Source organism: Globicephala melas, chromosome 17 (assembly GCF_963455315.2).
Source record: "Globicephala melas chromosome 17, mGloMel1.2, whole genome shotgun sequence".
NCBI classification, from domain to species: domain Eukaryota; kingdom Metazoa; phylum Chordata; class Mammalia; order Artiodactyla; family Delphinidae; genus Globicephala; species Globicephala melas.
In genome coordinates, this window is record NC_083330.1 from 3,339,714 (window position 1) to 3,351,600 (window position 11,887).

Genomic DNA, 11,887 nt, shown 5'->3' on the forward strand with positions numbered 1-11,887 from the left:
TATCTCTTTGAGATCCTGATTTCAGTTCTTTTGGATATATACCCAGGAGTGGGCTTGCCGGATAACGTAGCTCTATTTTTACTTTAAAAAAATTTTTTTAATTAAAAAAATTTTTTTTGGCTGCACTGTGTGGCACACAGGATCTTAGTTCCCCCACCAGGGATTGAACCCACACCCGCTGCAGTGGAAGTGCAGAGTCTTAACCATTGGACTGCCAGGGAAGTCCCCTATTTTTACTTTTTTGAGGAAACTCCATACTGTTTTCCAAAGAGGCTGCACCATTTTACTTTTTTTTTTTTGCGATACGCGGGCCTCTCACTATTGCGGCCTCTCCTGTTGCGGAGCACAGGCTCCGGACGCGCAGGCTCAGCGGCCATGGCTCACGGGCCCAGCCGCTCCGCAGCATGTGGGATATTCCCCGACCAGGGCACGAACCCATGTCCCCTGCATCGGCTGGCGGACTCTCAACCACTGCGCCACCAGGGAAGCCCCACCATTTTACCTTTTTATATTCTGATTAGCAGTACAAGGAGAGATTGATAATGTAGGAAAGAAAGGGGATATGAAAACTACAAAATTCTTAAGCAGGTGGGAGGAGTCCAGATCACAGGTGGAAAGACTGACCATTAGCAGGAGAAAAGCCACTTCCTTCTCTTTAATAGGATATAGAGGATGAATGCTGCTCTAGGGAAGGACTGTACATTTACTGGTGGGATGTGGAAGAAATTCTCCATCTCATGACTCCTTTTTCTAAAGTATAAAGGAAAATCATTGACAGAGAGAGAGGGAAAGTAGATACAAAATAGTCATCATGGAGAGTGAAAAAGTAAGTTTTCTAGAACACTGAGGTAGGATGACCAATTTGAGGTTTATGGCCATGAATTTAAAGAAAGTCTATCAACCTGAAAGCCAGTTCTCTGGGGCCAGAAAAGAGGGAAATACTGAAAACTGGTCTAGAAAGAGCAAATACAGTAATCGTAGCTTCTTATTTACACTAAATGATGATTGAAAGTGTACAGGTATATTGATAATCCATGACAATGGATTAAATTGTCAGTAAATTGTTAGTAAATAGGCAGCTAACAGAGGTTGGAAATGAGAAGGGGCAAAGGAGTGACAGGGGAGGCGTGTCAGTATCTTCATCTTAGAGGGAGGAGCTCATATATACTTCTGAAACTTGAACATCCAAGAAGCAGTTCTTATATTATTTAAAGTTCTTATATTATTTAAATCACACAGTTTACCATGAGAGAAAATACTAGAAGGAAGTAGTTTAATATAGATCTTCAGCTATCATAAAACAAGTGAATGAATATACAATGTCAAAAGTTGATAAAAAACAATTAGTGTAGGGAAATTTTAATTTGTAAATATGGAGGCAATCACCAGAAGAAATGAAAACAGAAAGTTAAAAGTGATTGCCTATGAAGATCTCCTGCTTCTCAGTGTAGGCGCTTTTGTACAGCTGCATTTTTTTCATAACAAATGAATGCATTATGTACTATGATAAAATCAAAACAAAAATTATCTAGGTGTGAATGAAGACCTTTGAGTCAGGAACAACCTTTGATAAAACTAGGTAATTTTTTTGAAGGTGACGTTTATTTTCAACCCTTTTCATGCTCTCTTCTCTCTCAATATTTGTTGTTTCCCAGTATCAAAGCCATTCACTTCTTTCCCGCCCTTGACTTCCTTCCTTCCTTCACTAAGAAAAATCACATCTCCAGTTTTTTTTTACTCAACTTTGATCTTCACAAAATTAGCCTATTCTTGGTCCCATTCTAAAAATGACTCGTCAGTAATAACTGAATCACTGAAATTCCTTTCCTCCTCCTGTTCCCATCCCTGCCAAAATATCATTTAATGTGTGACCTCATTTAGGGAGATGAGATGGGAGACTTTTATGTGCATGCTTTTGTCTTGTTGTTTTTTAATCTCAGAAACAGTTGAGTTGAGCTTTTTTTAATTTATTATTGTTTTATTTATTTTTGGCTGAGTTCGGTCTTTGTTGCTACGTGCAGGCTTTCTCCAGTTGCAGAGAGCATGGGCTACTCTTTCTTGCGGTGTGCGGGCATCTCACTGCAGTGGCTTCTCTTGTTGTGGAGCACGGCCTTCAGTAGTTGTGGCTCGCGGGGCCCTAGAGCGCAGGCTCAATAGTTGTGGCGCGCGGGCTTAGTTGCTCCGCGGCATGTGGGATCTTCCCCGACGAGGGTTTGAACCCATGTCCCCTGCATTGGCAGGCGGACTCTCAACCACTGCACCACCAGGGAAGTCCTGACGTGACTCTTCATGTCATAGTGTATTATCATTATGGTTCATACACAGTACCTTGTGTGATGAATTTATCCCCTTTTATTTTCATCCCCAACTCCCATTCTTACATCCTTGAAAATTTTTATTTTAATTAATTAGCTAAAGGAATCAATCTATATTGACAACTGTCAAAGCACTGGGATAGGTGGAGGAAGATTATTTGGGAGTGTATGAGAAGGAGGGCCTTCCCAATGGACTTCAAATTATAGCATCTTTATAGGGTTCACTTCATTCTTTTATATAATGACTCAGTAGTCACTATTAACCAGGGCTGGAGTCAGGATGACTCTTAAATAGTTGCTGAGATGTTTTCTTATTACAAGGTCTCCTTAATGTGATTTAAACAGGGTCTAGGACAACACCCCAAGCATGTGGGTGCTTAATAAATATTATCCTGCAATGATAATGATGATGTAAAACTTCTGTAGGCTTAAAGATCGATGACTTATTCACCATACACCCTTAATTTACATTCTTACAACACAGATGAGACTCATCAAATTATTTTGACTGTTTTATATGCTTGGTCAACATGTTGCATATGGGCTAAACAAATATGTAGCCTACAATTATTACTTCCACTATCATTAACTGATGTCCACCAATAACATTACATAACATATACAACAAAAAGCATCTACTTCACAGAAGGGCAGCACACTGTTTTATATTTCCTGTATCTCATTTATTCAATAAAATTTTTTTTCGATGATAAAGAATATTATTGGAACTAACACTCATCTAGAGCTCATTACTTAGTGAAAACAATGATTTTCTAGATAGGGGGAAAACTATGTATCTTTCTGTAGATTAGGACACATTTTGCAACATATTTTGCAATTTTCTTCCCAGAAGTATGAAATTTCTAACAGAAAGATGATGAAATATATTGAATTGAAAACCCTTAAAGGCAGGGACTAGCTTCTATTTTTTTCACTATATTTCTTTCTACACTTCTAAATAGTATGGACTTTTATCTTCATATTGTTTTATAGAACTCACATATTTGTATTTCTCTTGTAGTGCTATTTGTTCTACAAGAGGCCTGATTTTTTTTTTAACTTTTCAAAAATACTCATTCTTGGGGAATTCCCTGGTGGTCCAGTGGTTAGGACTCCACGCTTTCATTGCCAAGGGCCCGGGTTTGCTCCCTGGTGGGGGAACTAAGATCCCACAAGTGCGTGGTGCAGCCAAAATAATAATAATAATAATAATTCTTGGAAAATCTCCCCTACTAGATTTCAAACAATCTGGGAGAAGATCCTGTTTGACTTCATCCATGTATATTTTTCAGTAACAAGTTCAGTGTCTCGCTCATAAATATTGCTTAAATAAAGGAATGAATGCAACTTTTTCTTTCTGTGTTTTTTGTGGGTTTTTTTGCCAGGTCACGGGGCTTGTGGGATCTGAGTTCCATGACCAGGGATAGAACTCGGCCCCAGCAGTGAAAGCACAGAGCCCTAACCACTGGACCACCAGGAAGTCCCCTCTGTAGTTTTTCACACTTGATTTAAAATAACTTCAAAAATGTTTAAACAGAGAAGTAGTTGCCCTCCAAAAATTTATTTCCACCTTCACCATTTGTGATCACCAGTAGGGATGAGCAGAACAATCCCCCAGCAAGACAGTGAAACATAAAAAGAAAAATAAAAGAAAGGAAAAGAAAAGAGCATGGTCCATATTATACTCACTTAAGACAAAAATAGGGAAGCCGATACTTTTGAGTGAAAATATTGTTATGTATTTTGTGCTGCAGATATTCAACTTTATATTATAAAAAATACTACTTATGTAATAGGAGGCAAAGTGTGAATCCTGGCTCTGCTGCTTGCTATGAGACGTCGTTCAAGCTACCGCCCTTGTCAAGTCCGAAAGGTAATAACATCTACCCCACGAGGGGTTGTTCAGTTGATGAATCGAATGAGGGTGACTCAGCACGCGACTGACACACAGCCAAGCGCTCAGCGTGGCTCCTTCAGTATTAACAGCAAGTGAAGTTAGCATGTCTGTGACTTGGTCAAAGCAACACAGACGCACTCGGACATGATGCAGAATTTGCGTCCTATTCACGGGTTGGTACCAGCCAGACACTGTAATAGCTCGACCCTGAGTATTATTTTCGAATCTCAAGGTTGCCAGCTAAAAGTCGGAACTTGCCATCTGCCTCTACAAGGATGAAGTCGGTAGCCACTGCAGCCGCTGACCTCCAACACCCCTTGAAAAGACTTGAGGGCTGAGATCAGGAGTAAGGCGCACTTTGCTCTGGGAAAACTGGCAGAACAGGTTTTCAGATAGGCATTTCCAGAAGATTTTATGAGCCCAAATTCTGGCATCTCCTTGTATCTAGAAGGGCACTAGAATTATTACCGGTGACATCTGCTCCTGTGACCAGCAGCAAGCCTCTGCCAACATGTGTGCTTGATGACACTACCTCCCTTCACGTAAATCACATATATACTGACCTCCGGAGCAATTCCTCGGAGCTGAGGGGCTATCTCCCATGCTATAGCCCTCATCTTGCCCCAAATAACAATTAACCCACAACTCTCCGTTGTGCAATTCTTTTCAGAGGACAGGGCGTATAATTGGCTCAGCTCCAAGCCGGTACTTCAGCGCCCAGGGTATCTTATTCTGGGCCCCACGTGGAGCTCGGAGAAGACCCTGCGCCTCTAAGGACCAGGCTGGGAGACACATCAGGCCAGTGACTCCAAGTCCTCTAAAGCACACACCGTTTTCAACGCGTGCTTTGTGCGGCGGAAGAGAACGCAGCACATTCCGAGCCAAGGTCAAGGCACGACCTCTCAAAACAGGATCCCATCCCCAACGAACTAAACATAAAGCCGGCGCACCGCGAAGATTACACCCTCGCACACCTGCCGCCACCGCGAATGCACCCGGCTCCCGGCATGCCCCGCGGCTGGCGGCGCGGCGCGCCTGCAGCACGATAGGGGCGGGGCCTCGGCCGTAAAGCAGTGCCGGAAATTACGTAGCTCTGGCGGCCCGGCGTCCTTGCGGTTTGGCGGGCGCGCCGTTATGGCCGGCCCGGTGCGGGGCGGAGGGCCCCAGGCCTTGGACCTGCTGCGGGCCCTTCCTCGTGTGAGCCTGGCTAACCTGAGGCCGAACCCGGGCTCCAGGAAACCGGTAAGGCTGCGGGCGGCGCGGGGGCCCTCGGGGTCGCGGGTCCAGAGGCGCTGGGGGAACCAGGGGCCACTGAGCCCCTCTGCTTAGGTGACGCGGGAAAACCTGCCCACGTGGTCCCAGTTCTCTGTAAGGTTCAGGTTTAGAGGCTTAATTACGTTAATTAGAGCGGGGGAGCGAGGTCGCAGGAAGTACAAATGATTGTCTCATTTAAAATTGGGTTTAACATGGAGTGCTTTTCCATCATACCTTATTTTCATGGGAAAGATTTATTACATTTGATGTCTCTTTTGCAAATCATTGAATATAGCTAGAAAAGCTGTCATGGACATACTGTCACTTTAAAAATCAATTTGTTGCTTTCCTGAAGTGACAGGATGTAAAGTAAGAAAAATATTTTCCTTATAAGTTGGTATTTAAATAAAACGCTATATATGGGTAACAATGGCATATTGACAATTAATTCCAAAATAAATGCGCTTGCGTATCATGCAAACTTTGCTTGTTGTGGATGTTAAATTCTACAATTTTTTTCAGTTCCAACCTGTCACAGTCTCCTTTTTTTCATCTCATTCTTGGAACTTTCCCTTTGAAACACAACTTGGAGTTTGGTTGCAAGAATTAGCTACATCTTCGGAGGCAGAGTTGCTCATGTGGAGTGTTTGGACTTCAGAGCAGCTAGGATGGTGCCTGGCACGTAGTGGGCTTGGCTAGTCGTGCTTGGTTGGATGAATGAAGGGCGTAACCAAAAGATACAGTGCAAAGGTGAAATGCAATTTTTAAAAGTGCATCTGTAGATCATAAAACATTTTTCTTTCCTTACAGGGAAGACGACCAAGAGGTCAGAGAAGAGGTAGGAAATGTGGCAGAGGCCACAAGGGAGAACGACAGAGAGGAACCCGGCCCCGGCTGGGCTTTGAGGGAGGCCAGACTCCATTTTACCTTCGAATCCCAAAATACGGGTTTAATGAAGGACATAGGTAAGTTTGCTTTTCTTCTTAGTGTAAAATACCGAATTCTCACTGAGAGTTACCTAAAACTAGGTTGGTAGAAATTTAAATCCACTTTGAGGCAAACTTTCATTGCTGTTTCTCTGAACCATTTTTGGTAATGAAGTTTAGCCTGAATTGGGGAAAAAGCCAGACATTGCACTGACTTGCAAAATGGAGATAATGGTGTCTGCTCGCGAGGTTTAGGGCGATTACATATATAAAATCTGACTCATTTTCGTCACCCAATAAATGGTAATCACCATTACTTTGAGTTCCATTAATGTATAATTTACATAGTGGGTTAAATATTTATTTATTTGTCTAAATGAGTGAAGTAGATGCCTAGGCAAATAATTGTTGGTGAAACAAACTAAGTACTTACTGGTTTTGTTTCATTGCCCCCAAATCAAGGAATATTACATGTTTATGCCATACTCAGGGGTTTTATTTTGTTAAACCATATAAACTGATGGAGGAAAACCCAGGACAAAGCTCTGAGTTGATCTGGAGATCTTGCTGGAAGGTAAGTCTGGCTGAGTTTTCCAACTACTGTTACTTTCTTGTGTAGCTTCAGACGCCAGTATCAGCCTTTGAGTCTCAACAGGCTGCAGTATCTTATCGATTTGGGTCGAGTTGATCCTACACAACCTATTGATTTAACCCAACTTGTCAATGGGAGAGGCGTGACCATCCAGCCATCTAAAAGGGATTATGGTGTTCAGCTGGTAGAGGAGGTAAGTCTGAATTAGATTGTTTTTGGAGTTACATAGATGGCTATTTCTGATTTGCATATAATCGACACCCTGCCTGCTTTATTTTTATCCCTTTTGAGTTGTCATAAACATTATGTAGTGGCGATCGTGTTATACTCGTGGTTTTAGAAAGCTGCATGCTGTTGGTGGCGGGAGGCAGGGGCGGCTCTGTTCCCTGGTCCTGGGATGTTCTTCTCCTGTGTACCCATTCGTACTTCTCCCTCACTCTGTTTGGTTCTCTGTTCAAATGTCATCCTAGTAGGAAGATGTTTTTGACATTCTTTATAAAGGAACATTCATACCCTCATACCCGACCGTCTGCCTTATTCTGCCCAAAGGATTTTTCTTTGAGTGTATGAACACTTGACACTTATTACCAAGTAATGTATTTATTTTTCATTGTTTTTCCTCATTGTGATGTCAGTTCTTTGAGAGCAGGTACTTTGATACATTGCTGTATTTACAACATTGGAAATATTGGCTTGTGATAGTCACTCAGTATTTATGGAAGACAGAAATGAATCAAATTCAGTTCTAATTGTAGGGAAGCGGTTTTCTATTTGTAGAAGTTGGCCAGGAGTTTCATAAGCAAATGAACTTGTAGATTGTTAGTCAACTACCTGTTTCTTGTATGTCAGTAATACGATATTGCTGTGTAAGTAACTTAGTGTCCACTAGAGGGGAGCATTGTTTATGGGAAAACCTTTTAGATTCCTTTGAAAAAGTACACTTGTGGATAAAAGTTTTCCAAATAAAATGATTTGAAGAGACAATACCAAATACACCATTAAACCTCAGTATTCTACTTGAGGCGAATAAGGGAACACAACTGTAGATTAACATATGGAAAAACCCATGACCTCACCAGACATTAATGCACATCCCAACAGCTTTCAGGCATGTGTCTATTAAACTAGCAAAAATCATTCTGAAATCTACACCAGGACTTTGGTTGAATAAGTACAGTTATACATTATTTACAGCTCTGTAAACTGCTTGCCCTTTTCTGGATTTCAGATTTGTAGTAAATAGTGGATAATAAGACTCTTTTGCTCTTTCAGCACAACATTACCAATTTGGGAACAGAAGTCCTAAGGAAAAACAAAAGAAACCTAATTGATATAATGAAATGCTAAATATTCTTCTTATAACACTGAAAATGCTGGCACTAACCCCAATGCCCAAGGATGGGGAAATGGTTAAGCAATCTGTGGAACAGTAATTAGAAATCTCAAATAATATGGCAAGACTTTGTTTCATTGAGTCAAGAGTGCCATTGACTGTAAAAATGCCTACCAGTATCATAGATGGGAAAAATGTGAGAAAATGTGTCTTAGAATTGATGGAATATTTTGAAATTGGGAGCCAGCTTGTTTCGGCCGTACCAGAATAGCAAAAAAAATTTTGATTACTGCAAAAAGAATGGTAGGGCCACCATCTTTTTATTTTGTCAGAATCTGTTCTGCAATTAGAGTAAAATATAGCACATCCTAATGAAAGTGCCCAGACGGGACTTCAAAAAGTTGAGTACTATTTTTATTTTTGTTGTTGTCTCTGCCCCTTTCCCTAGAGTGGCCCCTCCCAAGCTCAGATACTTTGTTCTTTTGCTGGCTCGAGCCCTCTTGCCCCCCTCTTTAACCAGCTCTTGGCCTCTTGCTTACTTATGGGTCAGGAAGGTAAGTTTTTATCTGTGTCACATGGCATAATGTGGTTAGGAACGAAGGCGCTGGGACTAGACTCCCCCTGGCTTTGTGATCTTGGGCAAGTTGCTTAACCTCTCTGCGTTTCCGTCTATGGCATTGGTGTGGCAGTGATTCTGTTGGTCTAGAGTTGTCTTGAGGATTAAACAATCTGCTGTTACTGAAGTAATGGGAATGTGTATTTATGTTGGTGCCCGCCAAATGCATAAAATGGAATTCTAGTCATCCCTGCTCATAGGGAATGAAAATTGGTAAAACAAGTTGGCCTAAAAAACGTGGAAGAATTTGGTGTTTGATAGGACCTCAAAGCAGAGGTATTTAAAGTAGGAATAGCTGTCACGTTGCAGGCCCTTTAGAGGAGAAAACACAGTGTAGACGGGAAGCTCATGTAATTAATTCACTTGTAGCCAAGCCGTCTCCTCACAGACCTTGTTTTGACGGGTGACAGGGTGCTGACACCTTTAAGGCAAAAGTTAATATTGAAGTACAGCTGGCTTCAGAGCTGGCCATCGCTGTGATCGAGAAGAACGGGGGTGTCGTCACGACGGCCTTCTACGACCCTCGGAGCCTGGGTAAGCTTGTTGCCTCGGGGTCGCGTGCTGACTGCCACACGAGGGTTTCACTCGCTCTGCAGCTCCCTTGGCTTCCTGTTTGAGGGGTTTCTACTACTGGTGTGGCTGGTGGCGCTCCGCCTTCTCATACACCTCAGCCAGTGTGTCATAAAAAGGTTTTGTTTTTTGAAACATGGGGCTTCAATATGCTATTTCCCACGTTTAGAAATTCACTCGCTGTTGGTGATGCAGGAGTAACTTTGACTTTCAAGATGCAGACTTTTGAAAGTCAAGTGTTTCCATTTGCTTACTTAAGACAAACCTGTTTAATAAAAAAAAAAGTTTTGGGAATTAAGTTTTCCTCTTGGAAATATTTAAAAATTAATAATTAAAAGAATACCATTATTAAGAGAAAATCATTGTGTATATAGGTAGTATTTGCATCTCTCTCTTTCTATTTAAACATTTTTTTTAGAAATACTGTGCAAACCTATTCCATTCTTTCTCCGTGGACAACCCATTCCCAAGCGAATGCTCCCCCCTGAGGCACTGGTAACCTATTACACTGATGCAAGGAATCGTGGTTACTTGGCGGATCCTGCTGAATTTCCTGAAGCGAGACTGGAGCTCGCCAAGAAGTATGGTTATATCTTACCTGATATCACGAAAGACAAACTCTTCCAAATGCTCAGCACTCGAAAAGATCCAAGGCAGATTTTCTTTGGTCTTGCTCCTGGGTGGGTAGTGAATATGGCAGATAAGAAAATCCTCAAACCTACGGATGAGAATCTCCTCAAGTACTACAGCTCCTGAGTTCCTTCCAAGAGAGCAGATGGTAAAAGAGCACCAGAAAGGGACCGAAACACGTGTGTTTCCCGTTGCATTTGCTTAATTTGTAATTCTGCAGATGTTGGTGTTTTCTGTGTAATCATCTCTCTCTTTCTTATCTAAATTAAAATAAAAATACAGTAAGCAAGGACTGCATAGAGGATCTGGTGGATCTGTGTGCTTCTGTCTCCGTTCTGAGCTCCCTGGTTCTCTGCCCAAGGAAGAGTGTAACTCTTAGTCAATTTCCGGTTGAGTCTTCCATCATCTTTCCATCCAGGTCTTGTCTTACTGTTGCAAATCAGAGTGGACGTGCAAGTGGGATGGGATTGCTTTGTTGGCTGCTTGGTCAAGGTCAGAGGGCTGCTAATGAACTGGTGAGCCTCTTACTCGGTAGCCGCGAGGAAGCGCTGCTGCCCAGTGTCAAGGCAGCAAGCCTTCAGCTTGGGATGATTAAGATGTGGGGTGTGAGTTGAAGGTTTAAGACTGGTGAGTAGCTTCTAAGCAGTTCAATATTTGCTAGCAAAATTGAGACCAGAACTCCAAGGGAATTCATTTTCTCAACTCAGAGTAGACAGAAATGATCAAGCCAGTATCATTTTTTTCCTTGAAGAAGGTAAATGTTCTAATTCTAATTGATATGATTTTACTTATAGACTTTGGAAACCTTTGTTTTTCAGTCATTTTAAATGTTTTTGAAAAAATGGTCAATGATTATATAAGCCATAAAAACAACTGGTCATGTGAAAGTTAAACTCAGTTAATTTAAAAGGTTCAGCAGTCAGTAAGTCTGTTGTATCTAAGCACGTGAAAGCTTAATTTATCCTGATGCAATTAAATCTTGAATAATTCATGATAATTCTTCAACAGTAGAAATAAAATGATTCCTGCTTGTTTATTTTATGAAAATAAAAAAATTTAAAAACCTAAACAGTGCATTATTTTGTTACCTTATCTACCTCAAATATAGCTGAGCTAAGATTCCGTTTATAAAGTAATTTAAGTACGAAGAGTGTATTTCAGTTTTTATCCAGGATTATTTAGTTTGGCTTGTTATTAAACCATTTCTTAGTACCCAGAACTTATAAGAATCACTACTAGCCCCATCTTCTCGGATAGTCACCTATGAATTTCAGAGGATGGGCAACAATTTAAAAACATGTTTTTATTTTTCAGAGACACAAGTGACAGGTGTTTTTGAGGGAGAGTGATGATAAAGCACCAGAAATCATCTACTTTTTTCTGTGCCTCTTTTTCTAAACATTTTGGCCATAAAGCCATCTTACATTTCCTATGCTAGGTATCTAAAAAGTTTTATTTGAATATTGTATATAGAAGAAGAGAGATGGTAGCAAAGAAGAATTCCAAGGTGCAGAGAAAACGTGTTTTTATTGACGATTACAGTGACTAAGAGTCAGGAATAGAATACATTTTCATTTTTTAAAATCACGGGGAAAAGTCCCAAAAAACTTTCTATCATTATAAAAGTAGTCCATGCTTGTTTTGAAGTTATGTAATACTGAAGTCTAAAAAGTAGAAGTCCATGTTCTCTTACTGTTGCCCATCCCTGACCTACTACCACTGTTTAGTTTGTTTGGAGTCTCTTTTCTTTTTTT

At 41.1% G+C, this 11,887-nt stretch overlaps 1 protein-coding gene across 1 annotated transcript; it reads left to right on the forward strand.

Moving 5' to 3' along the window:
• Positions 1–4,958: 4,958 nt before the first annotated feature.
• MRPL15 (mitochondrial ribosomal protein L15) lies at positions 4,959–10,430 on the forward strand. The gene is made up of 5 exons (XM_030859753.3): positions 4,959–5,454; positions 6,277–6,431; positions 7,012–7,177; positions 9,344–9,467; positions 9,922–10,430. Exons 1-5 carry the CDS (start codon positions 5,347–5,349, stop codon positions 10,257–10,259), a joined length of 891 nt encoding a protein of 296 aa, XP_030715613.1. The 5' UTR covers positions 4,959–5,346; the 3' UTR covers positions 10,260–10,430.
• The last annotated feature ends 1,457 nt before the right edge of the window (positions 10,431–11,887 follow it).

Bases quoted from the DNA above. Each gene is read 5' to 3' on its own strand.
- MRPL15 (XM_030859753.3), top strand. From the start codon at position 5,347: ATGGCCGGCCCGGTGCGGGGCGGAGGGCCCCAGGCCTTGGACCTGCTG. The intron at 5,455-6,276 runs GTAAGGCTGCGG...CTTTCCTTACAG, and splicing joins ACCCGGGCTCCAGGAAACCG to GGAAGACGACCAAGAGGTCA. The intron at 9,468-9,921 runs GTAAGCTTGTTG...CATTTTTTTTAG, and splicing joins CTACGACCCTCGGAGCCTGG to AAATACTGTGCAAACCTATT.